Genomic DNA, 21,456 nt, shown 5'->3' on the forward strand with positions numbered 1-21,456 from the left:
TTATTATAATGGTATTACAACTTCAAACAAACTAAATTATGAAAAGATGTTTATTAACTGGCATTTTGCTGGATTTCAAACCAGCATTTTCAGAGCAAACAACATGTTACAGTTTGAAAAAAGTGACTTCCTGGCCCAAAGAAATCATCAAAATAAACCTGCTCATGTTAAACTATCTGGTATATAGTTGATAGTATAGACAGTCCCACTTATGAACTTGATCAACAGTTAAGTTACTTTGCCCCTTGACTGGTAATTCCTCTGTTTATATATATAAAAAAAAAACTTCTATTTCAAATCACTAATTAAAAATTACATCCTTAAAAATGTAGACATAATGGCTGGTTGGTTTTAGTGTAACTTCTGTATTTACTAATGTACCACCAAAAGACACTTGATTTAATAAAGTCTAGCGTCCCACTCAATATCTTTGAATTATTCACATTTACTGTGTGAACAGATTACTTTACTTGGCAAGGGAAAATTTACACATTAATGGTACTGTAATACCCCCCCCTCCCCTAAGTTAACTTGCACATGGAACACTTTGAAATACTCACCATGACTACTTACATAGTGTGGTTCTGCTTTGTTGATAATCTGTTTCCCATTTAGCCCAGTGACACTCACTTAGGATTCTTTTGCAACTTACCTTAACGGCCCATGCCCCAATATTCACTTCACAGTAGAAAAAGAATTAAGTAACTTTTTGCCTTTTCTTGACATATTAGTCACTTGCCTTTCAGATTGTTCATTATCCTTTTCCATGTAGTATAGACACCAACATACAGGAAGATATCTACATAACAAAAACATTTCATCATCCAGCCTAATAATATGGGATTCTAAAAACAGACACACAAAACTATGGCTTCCTTCTAATAATGCAGCTCTTTCCATAGAACTCAACTATTTTCACCATACTTCCTTGACCATTAGCTACAGCTCATACAAAATGGATAAAATACTACATGGCCCTGCTACTTACTCACCCCAAACACACAAGAACAAAACACCACTATTGCTATTCCATATTTCTAAGATATATCTCAAAAGATAGCTAAAGTAATAATAAAATATAACCTTTACACCACATTGAAGCCACATGTCAAATTAGCAACTTGAATCTGCTCTCCTTCCATCCTCTAGCATGTACTGGAATGGATGAAGTTCCCTGTGACTGTGACTTAGCCTACTGTTGACAGACAGGAAGATCTGTTGACATCCTCCTTGGAGAACATAAGAAATACATTTGATACTGTTATTATGGCAAGTCTGGACTGACAGACAATGTTTTGACACTGTTGCACACAGGATTAGAAGGAAGAATACAAATATGCTAAAAAGAAGTTGTTATAGGTTAGAAGAATTGTTTTTGAAGTCGTTAATGGCTATGAAGCATTCTCATAACCTTAACAAGTATGACTGCATTAATTTGCCAAAAATTCAAGAGACTGTTATCCCATGATCAGCTCCTACACAACTGTAATACTTCTTTTTTTACAACATAAGAGTTTTTAGTCTTGAGCAGGATAAAATTGAATTTCATATTGAAAAGAATAACATGTAAGAAAGTTTTAAATTGAATAAAAGTTGAGCAGCTCTCAGATGTGAACTGTAGACTAAAATACACAAAGATTATTGAAGAAAAAATGAAAGAGTTTGAGAACAGGAACCAAACCTTGGAGATTCAGTGGCAAGCCTTGAAGAAAACCCTGATTGATTCAGCTAGAGAGGCATGTGGTTGTCTGCAAGGATAGAAAAATTAGAACTCCATGGTGGACACAGGAAGTTAATGAGGCAGTGACGGAAAAGAAGAAAGCATATCAAAAGTTCCTGGCAAATAAGTCAGCTTTTGCTCTTAGAGAATATAGAGACAAATGTAAGAAAGCAAAACACTGTGTAAAACTAGCTAAAAGAAAGTCATGGGAGAACTTTGGCAAGAACATAGAAAATAAATACCAAGAAGGTGGCAAAATATTCTGGAGGTTGTTGAAGAAGCTTAGGAATGGAGGAAAGAGTGGTGTAAAAGGAGTTAGAGATGATAAAGGTGAAATGAAAACGGGAGAAAAAGATATCCTTGAAGTATGGAGTAATTACTTTCAAAAATTTGCTAAATGAAACAAGCAGTGATGACAGCACAGTGATAAACACTGACCAGGCATGCAGTCAGGAATACATATCCATACTTGAAGTGGAAAAAGCCATCAAAGGCTTGAAATGTGGAAAGACAACAGGAGTAGATGATATTCGACCAGAAATGCTGAAGTATGATGGTATAAAAGTGTTACAGTGGCTGCACTGCATAGTCCAGAATGTCTGGACACAGGAATGAATTCTTGATGATTGGAGTAGAGCTCTCATATATAAAAAAGGGAAATAAAACTGAATGTGAGAATTACAGAAGTATTTCAAGCCTGAGTATTCCTGGCAAGATCTATGCAAGTATACTTGAGAAACGGTTGAGAAGAATTGTGGAAGAAAAGCTTGGTGAAGAACAAGCTGGATTCAGGTCAAATAGAAGCTGTCAGGATCAGATCTTCACTTTACGACAAATAGTGGAGACATCATTGGAATATAACAAAGATCTGTATTTAAGTTTTGTCGATTTGGAAAAGGCATATGACAAGGTGCCAAGAGAGAAGCTATTCAATACGCTATAGTTATATGGTGTCAATGGGGCATTATATCAAGCAATACTTAGTCTTTATTTGAGTTGTAAGTCAGTAGTTAGAATTGAAGGAAGTACAGGAAGATGGTTTAATGTTAAATCTGGTGTGAGAGAAGTATGTACATTATCCCCTCTGTTATTCATTATCTATATGGATCACATTATGAAGGAAAGTGGTATTAAACGTGATATCAAAATTGGAGATGTTAATGCCAGCTCTTTGCTTTATGCAGACGATGTTATACTTCTAAATAAATCCACCACAAGTCTGCAAGATTCTCTGACTAAATTGAATAACTGTTGTAATAGATATGGTATGAAGGTCAGCAATAAAAAGACAAAGACAATGAAAATTGGCAGAATCATTGAAAATGTCAAATGTGTTGTGAACGGAGAACCTGTGGAACAAGTAAAACATTTCAGCTACTTAGGCACAATTTTTAGTGAAAATGGTAAATTAAATATGGAAATAGACAACAGAATCAACAAAGCTGGTATGGTAGGAAGTCAATTGAATAAATTCATATGGAATAAGAGAGAAATTAGTCGGAACACTAAATTAGCTGTATACAAGACAGTGTTCAAACCAGTTTTAACTTATGGATCTGAGAGCTGGGTCAGAAGTAAAACGCTTGACCAAAGACTAGGGACTGCAGATATGAGAGTCCTGAGAAAGATTAGAGACGTGAACAGATGGCATCAATGGCAATATCATATTAAAACGAGAATATTAGGAAAGAACTTGACATTGTCAGCATCCAGGAATGCATTACCAGAGCTAATCTCAGGTGGTATGGTCACTTAAACAGAATGGGCGAGGAAAGATTAGCAAAACAAGTGTTCTCTGCCAAGTTGGCAGGAAAACGACTCAGAGGAAGACCAAGATATAGGTGGACTGATACAGTACAAAGTGCCTTAGACGATAGAAATATAAGATCTGGTAATGTTGGAGTCTTGACAAGTAACAGAACTAATTTGGAGGAAAATTGTAGATAGGAAGTTAGTAATGATGTAAATTTTTCATGTAGTACTATCATATCCTGTACACCCCTTGAGAGTACATGGCAGGAATTTGATGATGATGGATCTGAGAGCTGAGTTAGAAATTAAAGACTTGAACAAAGACCACAGATATGAGAGTCCTGAGAAAGATTAGGGGCATGAACAGATGACATCAATGGCAATTATGTTATATCATATTATTTAATTTAATAATCATATTAAAAATTAGAATATTAAGAAAGAACTTTACATTGTTAGCATCCAGGAATCTGTTAGTAATGCTGATCTCAGATGGTATGGTCACTTAAACAGAATGGGAAGAGAATGGGTAGCAAAACAGGTGTTCTCTGCCAGTAAAAAGTTTCTTAGAAGACAAAAATATAAGATCTGAAAAATGTTGGAGTTTACAGTAACAGACTGATTTGGAAGTTAGTGATGATGTAAGTTTTTCATGTAGTACTATCATACTATCCTGTACACCCCTTGAGGGTACATGTCAGGAATTTGATTATGAGATGAGATGAGTTTTACAACATTCACTTATTGTCGTGTGTAACTGTAACATGTTGTTGCTCTGAAGATGCTGGTTTGAAATCCAGTGAAATATAAGTCAATTAGTAAACATCTTTTTATAATTTAGTTTGTTAGGTGTTGTAATATCGTTAAAGTAAGTTATGACATATTACTGTATTTCGTAGTAATTTTCCAGCTGCTTATTTCTGCTGAGCAAAAGATAAATAGACATGGTAGATTGAGTTAAAAAGATATGCTATTCAGCAAATGTTATAACTTTCGTTGCTTGCAATAGCTAGCTGAAACAGCATTAGTGTTGTTGAGGCTTTGTTCAGAACATTTCATTAGTTGGTTATAATGTATTTCATTACAGTGGTGTTTGCAATGGTGAGCACTTACTGTATTTTCCAAAGATGAGATTTTGAAGTTGGAAAGGACAGTACAGTACTTTAGAATATTTCTGTCTAGTTCGTACCATAGAAGTTCTGTGTTTTAAATCTGATGATCATGGAGGCCAAACAGTTGCTGACAATTGTTGCTGGTCCTCATAGCCTTAGTTGCCTCATCATAATTTGAAACAGCTGGACTTATAAATCATCCTTGCAGAACTTTGAGGTGTGCTTGGGATCATTATCATGTTCAAATAGAAATCCTTTCTGGTTGTCAAAGGGCAAAACATTTTCAAGAATATTTTTCAAGTGTTACATTATATTATGATTAAAATGCAAAGATTTCCTAGCAGTTATATTGTTAACAATGTTGTTACAAACTTGTCTTATTTGTTATTTCTCTAACATAGTCAGTTCTTACATTTTGGAGTTTCAAGGCATTCTTCATTTTATCAGTCTATCTTAATTTGGTCTTCCTATAGGATTTTCTTACTATTTTTATTTCAAATGCTTGTGTCAACATTTTGTCTAATTTTGTTCTCTTTTTATCTAATTTTTTTGCATTATTTGTAAACTGTTTTAATATTTTGTGATGTACCCAAATGAAGGTGTGACAATGGCTTTAAAGCAATCTTCCTTAAAAAAAAAAGTTCGTATGTAACATATTGTTTTGAGAATTTTCATTAAATGTTTTTGTGATTAAGGAAGCTACAGTAATATGTTGGGGGGGGGGAAGGCTCTAGAAATGTTCTGTAGTCATGCATCTGCCACCACAACAAAATCCATTGCTTTTTCTCTGTAACAGTCAATACACAGAGCTTAGTTACTTTATGACCATCATAACTTCATTGTATAGGATGTTGTTTTTCTGATGCTCTGGTTTTTAGCATGTGTCTGTTCTATTAGCATTCTTCTGTGTGACCTTTTTAGGAATGATCATGCACTTTTTATGCTATATTCAGTTGTGGGAGGTACTGGTTATTTTAAATGGATATATCAACACATATCTCATTAAATCATGGACTCGTTTATGAAGCAGATCCAGTATTGTACCCAAAAACAATTCATCTTGCATCAGATTTCTGGGAAAATTCTTATTTATCCACCTGTTTATCCTCTTATGTTGTTATTTATGTGGAAATTTGATTTCTTTACCCAAGTTGAGGTACTATCAGAGATCAAATATTTTTTATTGAGATAATTCTTCCATTTATAATTAGACATATCTTGGCAGTTTTCTTTATATAATACTGTTTAAAACTGAAAAAGAGATGTATCCCTAAGTTATCAAAATTTTGTAGTAAAATGCTTTAAAACATTACTTCAGTTACCTAGATTAATTTTCTTTTACCAAATGAATTATTATTACTTTATTGTAAAATCAACATAAGCGTTTAACAAAAGAAATGTCCTCTTTTACAGAGAGAGGTTATCAGCTAGTGATATGCTACAAGTAAGAAAAGTTATAGAACATGCATATGAAAAATATATAGGGGCTGGATCAGATGCAGGATCCCAAACAGCTAGTCAGTCGGGAGGGTCAGGAAGCCAGGAGAAACCAGAACCAGAACGAGATGAAGAAAGAGCATCTATAGCAGAAGAAAAAGTAGAATTGCTGTGCCAAGATCAGGTAAAGTTATAACAACTTTTCAAAGTGCGCAGTTGAAAGAAATCCAGTGAAAAGTTAGATTTCCAAATAATTCTGAAATTCATCTTTGGTAGTTTTCAGCAGTGCTGAGAATCTGGACATGCAAGAAGTTGGCAGCGGGTTTACATTTTCTTAATCATAAAATATAACAGAATAATGGAAACATCTAGAAATAAAATAATAGAAAATTAATATACTCTTTCATCTAAGTGATGTATACAACTGAAAAAGGAAACAGGTGAAGCCTGTATTTAGCAAGAAGGCATGGATAATTGAACTTGTGTACATTCTATAAGGTGATCCTGAGTAACTCAAAGAAATATCCCTGAATGTTGATTTCAGTAAATCATAGTGCAAGAAGTTTGAACACATTTTGCATTTCTTTCTAGTTGATCTCATAGAGGTGGTAAGAAGTTTCCCTCTTGAACACTTAGGGGTTTCCCCTCCCTCATCCCACAAGATAGGCAAATGTCCAGAAAAATATGGTGCAATTAACAGACATAATGTCTACTTCTTAGCCATACTTTGGCTGTAATTCAGAACTCAAACCAAAAACTAAAAGCATTTTCCTTTCTAAAACATTTATCTTGATTAACTGCTAGTAGAAAGGGATCATTGCCATTTTTATTTATTGTTCACCTGGAATTCTGGATTAGATTTTCATGTTTTTGTGTGTTGATCATTATAGTACTACTTCATATCCACTCTTTTCTCCTTACATGTTACCTCTACTTCCCTCCAATGTTTCTATTATTTTAAAATCTGATTAAGATATTTTTAGAAAACCAGACTAAAGGAAATAATAAGATTAATATTTGTTGGAGGCATAACATAGATTTTTGTGTTATGCTCTTATATAAACAGATTCTTCTTCTTCAGCTTATCCCACTTAAGTAGGGGTGCAGTTTTTAATGAGTCTACTCCACATCCTCCTGTCTTGGGCTGTAACCACATCCAAGTTCTTTATCTGCAAGTCCTTCTCCACCAGCTCCCTCCATCTCTTCTTTGGCCGCCTGTGCTTCCTCCTTCTCCCCCTGTACATCCATCTGCATGACCTTTCTTCCCATCATCCTCCCTCCTCATCACATGACCAAACCATCTCAACCTTGCCTCCTGTATCTTTGCTCCTAAGTTCGTAACTTTAACCGTTCCCCTTACACAGTCATTTCTCAGATGATCCTTTCTGGTCACACTGCGCATCCACCTAAGCATTGATTATATAAACAGATTATATTCCTGAAATACTTACTTTCACTTGAATATTAATTCATTACACTGTTATATCCTAAATAGGGAGATTAAATTAGTAAAAATATATTACTATAGAAATGTTGCACTAATAAGAGATTTGCAGTGCACTACCATTTAAAAGCCATAAGGCATTCTGTTTACTTTCCTTACCTAATTGTCCTGAAGGGTTTTTTCTTCGTAGTTTTTTTAAGCATGTGTTAGCTATCAGTATTAAAAGCTTAGGGCTGAAAGTCTAATCAAGTAACCAAAACCCTTGCAAGAAAGGGGAGGGGAACCATTCTCTCCCTCACCACACACAAGGTATTATGAGAACCTCAGTTCTTATATAAAAAATAATAATAAATACACATGAAATTACCAATTGTCCTGCAAACATGCATACATATATTATATATGTTAATAATTACAAACTAAGTACAAGATGTTAACAGTGACACATACATTGCTTGGAAAGAAGTCGACCATAGTGCGAGGAACAAACAGCCATGGCACCCACCTTAATAAGATTTAGGACCTCCTTTCACTGCGATGACCACAGCAATCCTATGGGTCATATTTCCCACGAGTGTACGATAGCGATCAGTGGGAATTTTTGGACCATTCCTCCTATCTGAATATAACGAGGTCCTCGATTGTTGTGGGACAGACGTCGCTTGACCTCACCTGACACTCTAGTTCATCCTACAGATGTTCAATAGGGTTGAGAACTGGACTCTGTGAAGGCCAGTCAAGTATGGTGATGTTGATGTCCACAAACCATTCAGTTATAGCAGCAGCATCCACATGACACAGTACATTGTCTTGCTGAAAGAGATAGTGGAGTTTTTTATGGAATTGACCATTAAGTAGAAAGCGTTGCATTGTCCAGAATGTTCAGATACCTCTCGGAGATCAGTGTTCATGGCACCATAAGCAGAAATCTGTGACTAATCAAGAAAAATAGGACAATATTATCACACTGCTACCTCTGAATTTTGTAGTTGGGGTTACGTGCACTGGTAACAGAAGTTCACCGGACATCTGCCACACCCGTCCATCTGCTCAGTACAAGGCGTAGCATGATTCGTCACTCCATATATGTTCTTTGCACCACTGAAAATGATGCTGCATGTTGGTTTGGGTAATGTGGGGCTTGTATATGGCAGTCCTATGGAAACCCATGTGAGCCTCAGTTCTGAATGTTTTTATGCAGATTCATGTTCCAGTCGATGCTTGGAACTCTGCATTCAGCAGCGGCCGACGAATGGAAGTTTTTACATATTATTCTTCGTAGCACCCTATGGTCATGTTTGGTAAATGTGGATAGCACTTGCAGTTGACTCCCTCCACTTCATCTCAGCACAGTATGGCCAAGTGTTGACCTCGGAGGGCCCAATTTATCAATAATTTGCTGAGCAGATAGGCCTGCAACCTGGCATCCTATCACAACACCTCTTTCAAACTCTGTTATTTCTCTTCTTCCAGCCATTTCAACCAGACATCGTTGCACAGACTTGGGAGCATCATATTCCTCCGATTTATGCTGGCTACAAACACGTGACTTGTTATATGCCACAATGAACTCTGCCTATGGAGAGCTCCATTGACTTGTTTCCAAACAGTGTATATACTAGTGACAGTTTTTTTTTGAAGCTGAGGTACATGGGTTTTGAACAGCAACATCATTCTTTTGCTAGCCATTAAAATTCATGCAGCAATAATTGACAGCTCATCATCAGTTCCTGATGCAAAATACTACAATAGTACACGTATAAGATAGTGGTATCTCGCTAATCCGAACAAATAAAAACTGTGCACATTCGGATTATCGAAAAGTTCGGATTAGCGAATTTTCCTCCAAGAGGCAACAATAACTAGATTCTAAAGACAAAAATAATCAGATTCTAATGGTACATGAATTTAATTTTGTAAATAAATGAAGTAACTGATAGAAAAAAAAAAAGCTACTGTACTGTAATGTAAAACAAAAAAAAAATAATACAGTACACAAGTTTATTTTAGTAAAAAAATTTAATTTGTATGTACCTTATTGTTGAGGATTCTGATTTAATAAAATTGCATAGTTTAGTACGTAACTTAATTTGCGTAAAAAATATCACTTTCTTGTACACAACATACAAAAAAAAGTTTTACAAAATAACACAAAAAAAAGTTTATTTCTTTGTAAAAAAAATCACCGATTTTCTTTTGCTTCTTGGAAGCTAAACGTTTTTCGAATGCTTCTTCTCGGAGCTGCATTAGAAATAAAATTTTGTGGAATGGTGTATCATTCTGCTTAGCACATTCTATACACATATTAAAACTGTCAACTACCTCTTCTTGTTTTACTTCTTTTTCTTCGAGTTCTTCATCGTCGTCTTCTAATTCATTCTGTAGTATCATATTTATAATTTCAGCATCGATTTGATTTTGAATTCGCTTTCGGTTCTACCTGTAACCCATTCCATAACATCTGTTTGTGAAATTTCAACATCTGAATTTATATTTTTAACCAAATTATGCACATTTTGAATTTCCTCTTTTGGTGTATACTGTATTTGCGATTCATGCCAACAATACAGTACATACTGTACAGTATAAAAAAGTAAACGTGAACACACAATAAATCAAAATAGGCCTCCAGTATAACGGTACAATCGACAGTATGAAAAAAAATACTGTACTGTAATAATAATAAAGTAAATAATAATAGTTAAAATATTAATTATTAAATAAAAATAATAGCACACAAAATAATACACAATAAATAAAACTTTTTTTTCAAACCGCAGTTCGGATTACTGGAGGGTTCGGATTAGCGAGATACCACTGTACATTATTACTAGCATCCTATCATCAATTTCTTCCAAATTAATCTGTTATTTTCCAAGGCACTATGTATACTTCATTAATCCACTGGGATCTTTTTTCTTGCCATCACAGTATCAAATACATTTTGCTAACTTTCTCCACCCATTTCTATTTAACTCACCTTAAATTAGCTCTACTTGCACATTCTTAAATGTTAATATTGTCAATAAATTTTCTAATATCTTCATGTTAGTAATTCTACTGTTGATTCTACCATCTGTTTTATCTGATCTGATCCTGTGGCTTCCTCTCTTGAGAGGGTTGCAGCTGATTACTAGGGAGATAGTGACGCAAGGTGGTTTCCCGTTGTCTTCCTTGCCATAAGTATTTATGACTGTAGCCCGTGTGTTCACGGGACCGGTTTGCCTGCTTGCGGGATGAAAAACCCCAGATAAACTGGCGGAAAAAACCCTGCTGTCCATGCCCAAGACCGGCTAACTTGGCTATGGCTGAGGAAGATCCTTAAGCTCCTCAAGCTCCTCACGTCGTTGACGGTAATCGAATCTAGGACACTCCTTCTCCAGGTATATGGTTGCGAAGCACAAAGCCACTAGGCTAATCGTGCGGACCATCTGTTTTATATGCTCTTTAATGCGTTGTCTATTCTTTGATCAACTGTTTTATTTCTAAACCTATCTCTTGAGTGTAAGTTTAAATTAATTTGAAGACTTTATTCTAGTGGTGTTCTGGGTAATGTCTTTCATGTTCCATATAGATTTATTCAACTAGCCCCCACCAAATCAGCTTTGCTTATTCTATATTTCTGTATTTACATTTTAATATTTTATAGGTTCTTCATTAGAAATGTAATTGATGTGCTCCATCTTCCTGCCTAATTTCATAATTTTTGTCTTTTTATTGCTGGATTTCATATCAAACTTATTTATAGATACAGCTTACATATGTAGAAAAATACTGAATCTTGTACATAGAACTCATGAACTGTTCTTTTCTCTTTTGTTAGATGAATTTAATAAAATTTAAGGCACATTCTGATGTCCAATGGATGCCACAAAACCACCATTCAAAAATTATTGATAATTATCAATTGACCAGACTACAATTCGATATGAAAAGAATTTCAGTACCCTACTTTAACTTAAAAGGAACCTCTGAACAATTCTACACACCTTCAGATTAGCTCTCAGAAAACTATTGCCACCTCTCTCCTTATCAGGCATCTATCAGATACCCTTCTCATGTCACTTTTGCTATTTTGATAAACTGGCCATGCAGCTTTGATTAGAATTGAAGAACATCAATACTGTATTACATTTTTGGAATCCTACACGTCTGACCTTGCTTCTGATGCCATTGACACTAGGCATGGAGTTCAGTAAGCAAGAGTTCATTCTAGCAAATTCAAGTTTGATCAGCTTTTCTTTGAAACATATAAAAAGCTATGAAATCATCTAAACCTTAACCATTCTGAACACATGCCAACCTCCAAATTTTGGGGAGTGATTACTATTAATTGTTCATAATTTTTTATTTATTTGATTTTTATAATATTTGCATGTAATCTTCAGTTATTCTTTTGAACTCATAGTGTAATCCTATCAACTCAGCTGAAAGTGCAACACGAGCTATTAAGAGCATGATTTGACTTATCCTTGTTTTGAATGTAGTATCTATCTATATGGCTAGTACATATAGTACATAAGTATCTATATGGCTAGTACATATGTTTCCTTAAAAGAATTCATATCAAACTTGTTATGGCAGTTATTTAATTTAGTTAAAAAGAGAGACTTTTAACTAAATTGAATAATTGCTGTAACAAGAGGAATTAGATTTGGTCCAAGAGCATCTTGAAGACTTAAACTAAATTTCCTTCAATGACATTTTCCTTCATAATGTGGTCCATCTATAATGAACTCAGCTTGTTAAAATTTCTCTTTCACAATTTTTTTTTTAGCAGGGAAATTCCTCTGTAATTCTCATATTCAGTTATTATTATAGACGTGTACTATCAGAGTTCTGCTCCAATCATCTGGAATTTGATCTTTGCCACATCATTCTGAATTATGTAGCCTGGTTAAATAATATCTACCAGAGCTGCCTTCCTTCGTTTCAGGGTTTTAAGTAATTCCTTCAGATATTCAGATTATCTATCCTTCAGTTGTTTTGTTGTCTTTATCATCCCATTCCTTTCATAATACTGTTTACTGTTTTCTCCATTTCTTACTTTTTTTTTTTTAATAGCTCTCAGAACATCTGCCATCTTTGTGATATTCTTCCCAAAGTCAACTTTCCATAACTTCTGTTTAGCTCCATTTCTACATTATTTCTATTCTCTAAAAGTACTTGCAGATTTACTTGCCATCACTTTCTATGTGATTTCTTCTTTTCTAGGACTGCCTCTTCTTTACTCTGCCACAAAGTTCAGAGTTTTCTATCCTTGCAACTTCATCACATGCCTCAAAGTTTGAATCAGTGACTTTTCTTGAGATTTTGCCACTGAGGTTTAGTATTGGGGTGCTTAAGGGTCAAAGCTATATAACTGAGAGGAGACCTACGCATAGCCTTTAAAGGAATGCAGAAAACCAATCAGGGCTTCTGACGTCCAATCCTCACCTTCTCGTAGTGCATCCTGTTAGGTATCTACCTGGATACCGAACGAACGAGGATGGGCTGGCAATTTGGGATTTAGCTAGCCGAATTGTATTCTTATTGGCTTAAACCAAAATAAAAAATGATGCTACAACATGACAGAATTTCATGCCAGCAGGGGGCGTCACCAGGTTAAACAAGGCTCCCATTGTTTTGCCAGGGAACCAGAGCAAGCAGCAAAAAGCCAGCTACTGGAACAAATTTTAAAACCCACCCCAACTGAACATCAAAGTTCAAGATCGGTACTATCAATATAAGAAGCCTGAATGGTAAAGAAATGGAGCTAGCTGAGGAATTGTATAAGTATCAGATCGACATAATAGGGGTGACAAAAACAAAAAAGGCAAAAACTGGTGAGATCTTTCTGAGCAATAAATACCAAATGTTATATTCAGGCAATGACAATCAAGGAAAAGGAATAGCCATAGTATTCAGCACTAAATAAGGCGGCTAATCTTCTCGAATGGCAGGCAGTCTCAAGTAGAGTGATGTGGGTAAATATGAGAATTGGGAACTGGACAATGAGACTTATTTGTGTCTATGGTCCCACAGAAGATTCTACTAAGGCAGAAGTGGAGGAATTTTTTGAGGCTTTTAGAGAAAGCAATTGACACAATGAAAAAGGAAAAGTTGGTCCTTGTTGGAGATCTAAATAGCAGAGTAGGAAATGATTGTCAGGTACAAAAATATATTGGGAAAATTTGGAGAAAAGCTAATAATAATGGCAATACCTGTTGGATTTCTGCTCAGGACATGGACTGGTTATTACAAACACAATGTTCCAACATAAAAATGTACACAAATTCACATGGAGAGAAGAGGGAAGGAATAAGAAAAGTCTCATTGACTACGTTATTATTGATAGTGATCTTTTCTCCCTAGTGCAGGAAATCAGAGTGTACATAGGATTTCAAATTGGAAGTGATCACCATTTAGTCTTGAGTATTTTCAATATGAAATTGAATTTCATATTGAAAGAAGAACATGTAAGAAAGTTTTAAAGCAAATAAAAGTTGAGCAGCTCTCAGAAGTGAACTGTAGACTAAAATATATAAACATTATTTAAGAAAAAATGAAAGAGTTTCAGAACAGGAACCAAACCTTGGAGATTCAGTGGCAAGCTCTGAAAAAAACACTGATTAATTCAGCCAGAGAGGCATGTAGTAAGATTGTAAGGATAGAAAAATCAGAACTCCATGGTGGACACAGGAAATTAAAGAGGCAGTGAAGGAAAAGAAGAAAGCATATCAAAAGTTCCTGGCAAAAAAGTCAGCTTGTGCTCTTAGAGAATACAGAGACAAATGTAAGAAAGCTAAACACCGTGTACAACTAGCCAAAAAAAGTCATGGGAGGATTTTGGTAAGAACATAGAAAATAAATATAAAGAAGGTGGCAAGAATTTCTTGCCACCTTCTGAGCTTGAAGAAGCTCAGAAATGGAGGAAAGAGTGCTGTAAAAGGAATTATAGATGATAAATATGACATGAAAACTGGAGAAAAAGATATCCTTGAAGTATGGAGTAATTACTTTGAAAATTTGCTAAATGATACAAGCAATGATGACAGCACAGTGATAAAAAAACACTGACCAGGCATGCAGTCAGGAATACATATCCATACTAGAAGTAGAAAAAGCCATCAAAAGTTTGAAATGTGGAAAGGCAGCAGGAGTAGATGATATTTGACCAGAAATGCTTAAGTATGGAGGTTTAAAAGTCTTACAGTGGCTGCACTTCATAGTTCAGAGGGCCTGGAAAAAGGGATGAAATCCAGATGATTGGAGTAGAGCTCTCATAGTACCCATATATAAAAAGGGAAATAAAACAATGTGAGAATTACAAAGAGGTATTTCTCTACTGAGTGTTCCTGGTAAGATTTATGCCAGTATACTTGAGAAACAGTTGAGAAGGATTGTGGAAGAGAAACTTGGTGAAGAACAAGCTGGATTCAGGCCATATAGAGGATGTCAGGATCAGATTTTCACTTCTAGACAAATAGTTGAGAAATCATGGGGAATATAACAAAGATCTGTATTTAAGTTTTGTAGATCTGGAAAAAGCATATGACAAGAAGCCAAGAGAGAAGCTATTCAAAACACTGGTTGTTGTCAGTGGGGCATTATATCAAGCAATACTTTAGTCTTTATTTGAGTTGAAAGTCAGCAGTTAGAATTGAAGTACAGGAAGATGGTTTAATGTTAAATCTAGTGTCAGACAAGTATGTACATTATCCCCTTTGTTATTCATTATCTATATGGATCACATTATGAAGGAAAGTGATATTAAACCTGATATCCAAATTGGAGATGTTAATCTCAGCTTTATGCAGATGATGTTATACTTCTAAATCTGCTACAAGTCTGCAAGATTCCCTGACTAAATTGAATAACTGTTGTAATAGGTATGGTATGAAGGTCAGCATTAAAAAGACAGACAATGAAAATAGGCAAGAAGCATTGAAAATATCAACTGCATTATGAATGGAGAACCTATAGAACAAGTAAAACATTTCAGCTACTACTTAGGCACAATTTTTAGTCAAGATGGTAAATTAAATATGGAAATAGACAACAGGATTAACAAAGCTGGTATGATAGGAAGTCAACTGAATAAATTTATATGGAATAAGAGAGAAGTTAGCTGTATACAAGACAGTATTCAAGCCAGTTTTAACTTATGTATCTGAGAGCTGGGTCAGAAGTAAAACACTTGACCAATATATAAGAGTCCTCAAAAAAAGATTTGGGTATGAAGAGATGGCATCAATGGCAATATCATATTAAAAACGAGTATATTAGTAAAGAACTTGACATTGTCAGCATCCAGGAATGTATTAGCAGAACTAATCGTAGGTGGTATGGTCACTTAAACAAAATTGGCACATTAGCAAAACAAGTGTTCTCTGACAGGTTGGCAGTAAAAAGTGCCTTAGAAGATAGAAATATAAGATCTAATAATGTTGGAGTATTGACGGGGAAACAGACTGATTTGGAGGAAAATTGTAGATAGGAAGTTAGTAATGATGTAATTTTTCATGTAGTAGTATCATATCTTGTACACCCCTTGAGGGTTATATCAGGAATTTGATGATGATGGTTTAGTTATTATTTGCAAACTCCTTCACTTTCTCTCCAGCAATATTTGTGCATTTGACTCTACTGTACTTCCCCCATTATGATATTCATTTTTATCCTGCTCAAAACTAAATATTGATCACTTTGATTTCATATCCTCCATATCTTGAACTGTGTGTGTGTGAGAAAAGTGGAATTTATGCATGTGTCTGTTCTCCAACTTGGTACTTACATCATTATTAGCTTTGTACTTTCTTCAAATTTGCCCAAAACATTTCTGGATATCTGGTATTCATTTTCTACTGTGCTGCTTAAATATCAAGAAGCTTTTCCCTTGTATTTATGTCAGCTGCCTTCTCAAATGCCTCAAAAATCCATTATCCCTTAGTAGAACCATAGGAACAAATAAGTCTCCTTGTCCAATATCTCATATTAAAATTTACTCACATCATTCTACTTAAAATTGAATACCATTCAAGAAATTGATCTTCATCTTTAGTGTTGAATGCTATAGCCATCTTTCCTTTCCCTAATCACCATTGCATGTATATAACATTTATGGTTATTATTTAGCAGTATCTCATTTATTGTAGTCTTTTCCCCCTCAGCAACACTCATTAACTTTTTCACTGCTAAGCTCAAGCATTATCAAGGGCTGTTTTACATTTAAAAAAAAAAAAAAAAAAAAAAATCTCCACCAAGTGACTTTTAAATACATTGAATTTTGCAGCATATAGTGATATCTATCATGAATATAATTCAGTTCAACTCAAGTACTTCTCTGTCTGCACCTACTCTCTAGAAGAGAATGTTTGTACTGTTGCACATAACAGAAGAAACCTTTTGCCAATGTATCGCCTGGTCCCCATCTTCCCAAAGATAGTAAAAAGAGCAGGAACTGACGAAAATTCCATCAAATCATCAGAAAAGTGAGGCCATCCAACCATCCAGTCAATAAGCCCATGGTGTTTTAGAATGTGGGAGCAGTTGACAGATCAGACATGGTGAGTAATTCTGTGAATGTTTGGGAAGTCCTTGAAGTGGTACAGAAAGTTCTCTTTCTGTACCACTTTCACCTCCTGCATATAACAGTTCTAATTTCTCAGCAGTGTACAAAATAGGGATGAATATAATACTTGCACATTTTCGACTAATAGAGAAATGAGAGAAAATTGTCTGAACTTGTATACACTGAGAGCATAAAATAGGATATGCATCTGGTAACCAACTCCCTCAGATTGAAGGGAAGACATTTCCTGTTTCTTTTCACATTAAAAAAAAAAAATCCACTAGGTATTGCCATGTGTATTCAAACACTTCACTTGCAAAGAAGAAAAGAAGAGAGAACAAATATATGTAGGGCAAATGTTACATTGCCCTGTGTGTGCATGCACGCATACACCTATTTCGAAAAATATCATATAATGGCTAAATTTTCAGACAATGATGGAGGTGATGTAGAATGTTCAGTATAGTATAAAAATACTGAGCAAGATTTTCAATAAAACACAATTTGTGTCACAATTTTGGTTGACCTTGATTTGAAAACAAATATTTAGCAACAATGCATTCAGCGGCAACCTCCCTCGGTAGTCTGCACGTGTCTTCATTCAACAGTTCCTCTGTTGATTTTGTGTATTTTTTAATCTAAATTTTAAAAGAAATTTTGAAAATAATTCAACAAAGAGAGTTTGACTTGATTCTATATTTATTCAGCAGTGAAAATGGTAAGTTGACATGGTGCTTCTTGAATGTTTTTTTTATATTGACATTGCCTGTCTTTAGTTCTGCTGATGTTGAGTTCGAGTTTTCTTTCTAGTAGCTGATTTTTCATCGTTGGCCCTGGTTCTCTGATGAAAACAGCAATTGTCTTGTCTACTCAAGAATGAGTATCTAAGTGGTATCTGAATATATCCCTAGTGTTCGAAGAGTAAATAGGTTGGGTGTGAAATGGATGTGCAGCCTTATTAAGCTAGAGATCCACAAAAAGATGACGACGTGGAAAGAGTATCATGAGAATAAGAGTGAGAGGAGTTATGAAATATATAAAGCTCAGGTCAGAAAAGTAACGAGTATTGTGAGAAAAGCTAAAACGGAGTATGAAAAGAAATTGGCCATGCAAGCTAAAGGCAATCCAAAAGAATTTTATCATTATGCTGCAAGCAAAAGAAAGAATGAATGTGGAAGAATAACTTTATTTAATGCAGATGGCACATAAGTGTTGGAAGCTAAGGAGATTGTTCAGTTAATGAGTGCTCACTTTGCTAAGATATCAACCAGGTGTATGTAGTATAGTGCACAGTGCTACTAGTATGTTGGATGAAGAGTTAGAGGTTCATGAAAATGAGGTTGAAGAGCTTTTGCATAACTTGGATAAGAATTTGTCAATAGGGACAGATGGAATATCTGCCCGTTTGTTAAAGGAATGTTCAGCGGAATTGGCTAGGCCTTTCACGCATTTGTATAACTTGAGTCTCAGCTCAGGAATGACACCACAGGAATGGAAGGAAGGTAATATAGTTCCATTACACAAGGGTGGTACAAAAACTGATGTGTCTAACTACTGACCTATTAGTATTGCTGGTGTGGTAGTGAAGAATTTAGAGAAGTTAGTAAGAACTCGCATACAGAAATGGCTAGACAATCATTCTATACTCCGCAGGAAGGTCATGTTTTAGCAATTTGCTTATATTTTATAACAATGTTACTGCCGTGGATAAAGGAAATGAATACACTATGATAATGTTGAATTTTTCTAAGGCATTTGATAGGATACCACACGATAGGCTGTTGCGTAAACTGGAGAATATGGGATTGGAACATAATCTATTGACTTGGATCAGGGAATGGTTAACAGACAGATATCAAAAAGTGGTATACAGTGGGTGTGAATCTTCCAGATTTAAGGTAACCAGTGGTGTACCTCAGGGTTCAGTCCTTAGGCCATTATTGTTCAATCTATACATTAATGACTTCAAGCAGGGTCTATCATCTGATTTGCAATTGTTTGCTGATGATGTGAAGATAGGCAGGGCAATCAGGGATGCTACTGATATTCAGCAATTACAAAATGATTTGAATAGATTTGAATAGACCGGAAATCTGGGCAAATGAAAATGGCTGTCAGTTTAATGTCAGTAAGTATAAAGTTATGCACTTTGGCGTGATTAAAGATCCAGCGCCATATTATATTAGCAGGGTTATGCTACAAGAAACTGAGGAGGCAAGGGATCTTGGTGGATAAGAATTTAAAGTTTAAAGGTCACATAGCAAAAGTTTCAAATACAACTCGGAGGATAATTTCTATGCTGAAGCGAACCTTGACATGTAAGGATAAGGAAGAATTTTGCCTCTTTATAAGGCTTTGATAAGACCACACTTGGATTATAGTGCGCAGATTTGGTCTCCTGGGTTCCAAGGGGATAAAGAAGCTGTGGAAAGGATGCAAAGAAGAGTTACAAAGATTATATCCGGATTTATGGGATTTAGATTATGAGGACAGATTGTGAGTATGTGGATTACAGACTCTAGTTAACAGGAGAATGAGGGGTGATATGATAGAGGTCTATAAACTTTTGAATGGGTGTTATAGCATTTCAAATGATGAAATTTTTTGTTATATGGAAAGCAGGGAGAGAACATGGAAGTTAAGGTTGTTCTCAGTCAAGAAAGGGGTAAGAGCTAGGTTTTTCTCTCAGAGAGTAGTGAGTGAGTGGAATAATTTGCCCTTAGGGGTAATGAATGCATCTAGTGTAAATGAATTTATGGGAAGGTATGATAGTTGGGTTGGATAATTTACAGCCTCCCTCGATGAGTCTTTGACTCCCTGGTGGTCTCAGATAATAATATTTTTTGGACATAATATAAACTAATATAAAATGTGGTTTTGGTCACTCATATTGCCAGCCCATTCTCATTGAACCATTATTCAGGTGGATACCTAATAACTGAGTGTACGACTAATTCTCCTAACTCTGACCAGTTAGAAGTTCTGGTCAATTCTCAGCATTCTTTACAGACTTTCTAGTTTTGACTCTGAAATGCTGACAACCAGAGATTTTATAACACCATAACTGTTGGAAGGGTGATGTGATGACGGTAGCTATATGTATCTCTCTGTGTGTGTAGTTGGATCTGTAGACACTAAACCAAAGATCCATCAGGTTGATATATTCACAGTATCTAAGAAGACTGTTTTCTTTTTCTAAAGTGAACTGGATCCTAGGATGTTGGATGCTCAAATTATTATAAAGGTGTTCAGTGTATCTCAACTGTGAAGCCAAATGAAGAATACATTGTTTGCATCTATGTTTGACAGTCAATGCTTTCTCTTATTCTCATCTCCATAATAGCCAAGAAAGGAATGAACCAAAACTGTACCTTCTGTTTGTAGAATTTTTCTTGCCAAATGAAGTAGTATGAGTTCATGGTGAACTGAAATATTGGCAGAAATTTCAGCTTGGATTAAATTAGAAATATTCTCTAAAAGAATACACTCATCCCTCGACTTACGTCCTCGAAGATACATCCGTGATCCCATAAGGGAATAAATAACATTTTCGACTATACTTTTGAACAAGACACGAGTGAGCGTAAATTAAAAAGGATTTTCTATTTAGAACAACACATTCAGCGGCAGCCTCCCTTGGTAGTCTGCACGTGTCTTCATTCAACAGTTCCTCTGTTGATTTTGTGTTTGAGAAATAGGTTATTTGTGTATTTATCGTTAAATATTTCACGATATTTTGTGCAACTTGGTCCCTACATGTCCAATCAAAAAACCTAGTCAAGAATTGCAGAAAAAGAGGCGAGCAATAGATCTTGAAATGAAGTTGCAAGTTATAAAGCAACATGAAGCTGATAAGCCTGTCAGTGTGATCGCATGACTTCAGATGGTCTCATTCTACAGTGATGACCATTTTGAAAAATAAAGATAAAATTGTAATGGCTGTGAAAGGATCTGCTTCCATTAAATCGACGATAGTGACGAAGCAACAACAAAGTCCTATCAGTGATATAGAAAAGCTACTTGCATCATGGAGAGAGGGTCTGAACCAAAAGCACATACCCCTAGGACCATAATCCCTGAGGCACTAAGTCTCTACATGTTCAAGGAGAAAGTAGGACCTGATTATGACTATGAATTCAACACTTCTTCCGGTTGGTTCATGAGATTTAAGAAGCATTTTGCTCTGCATAATGTGAAAATGTATGGTGAATCTGAAAGTGCCAAGGAGTTTGTGGAGAAATTGGATAAAATTATTACAAAGGGAATTTATTTGCCACAGCAAATATTTAATATGGATGAGATGACCTTGTTTAGGAAAAAAATGCTCGAGCGTTGCAAAATATATCCTACACATTCTTTTGAAATGCGTATAGGCTCAGCAATTTCACGCACTTTGACACTCCAGTCATCCAATACCATATCGTGCACTTGATCAATG

General features: G+C 35.3%; 1 protein-coding gene across 1 annotated transcript in view; it reads left to right on the forward strand.

The window, feature by feature from the left end:
• The window catches only part of LOC150106895 (WD repeat-containing protein 48), a 216,875-nt gene that overhangs the window by 188,689 nt on the left and 6,730 nt on the right, over positions 1–21,456 (forward strand). The window contains exon 18 of the mRNA XM_090392799.1: positions 5,998–6,205. Within this exon, the coding sequence (XP_090248925.1) occupies positions 5,998–6,205 (208 nt within the window). The remainder of the gene's footprint in view (positions 1–5,997; positions 6,206–21,456) is intronic.

The sequence above is a fragment of the Typopeltis vanoorti genome, chromosome 5, assembly GCF_054136105.1.
Source record: "Typopeltis vanoorti isolate ZY-2024b chromosome 5, IOZ_Tvanoo_1.0, whole genome shotgun sequence".
Taxonomy (NCBI): domain Eukaryota; kingdom Metazoa; phylum Arthropoda; class Arachnida; order Uropygi; family Thelyphonidae; genus Typopeltis; species Typopeltis vanoorti.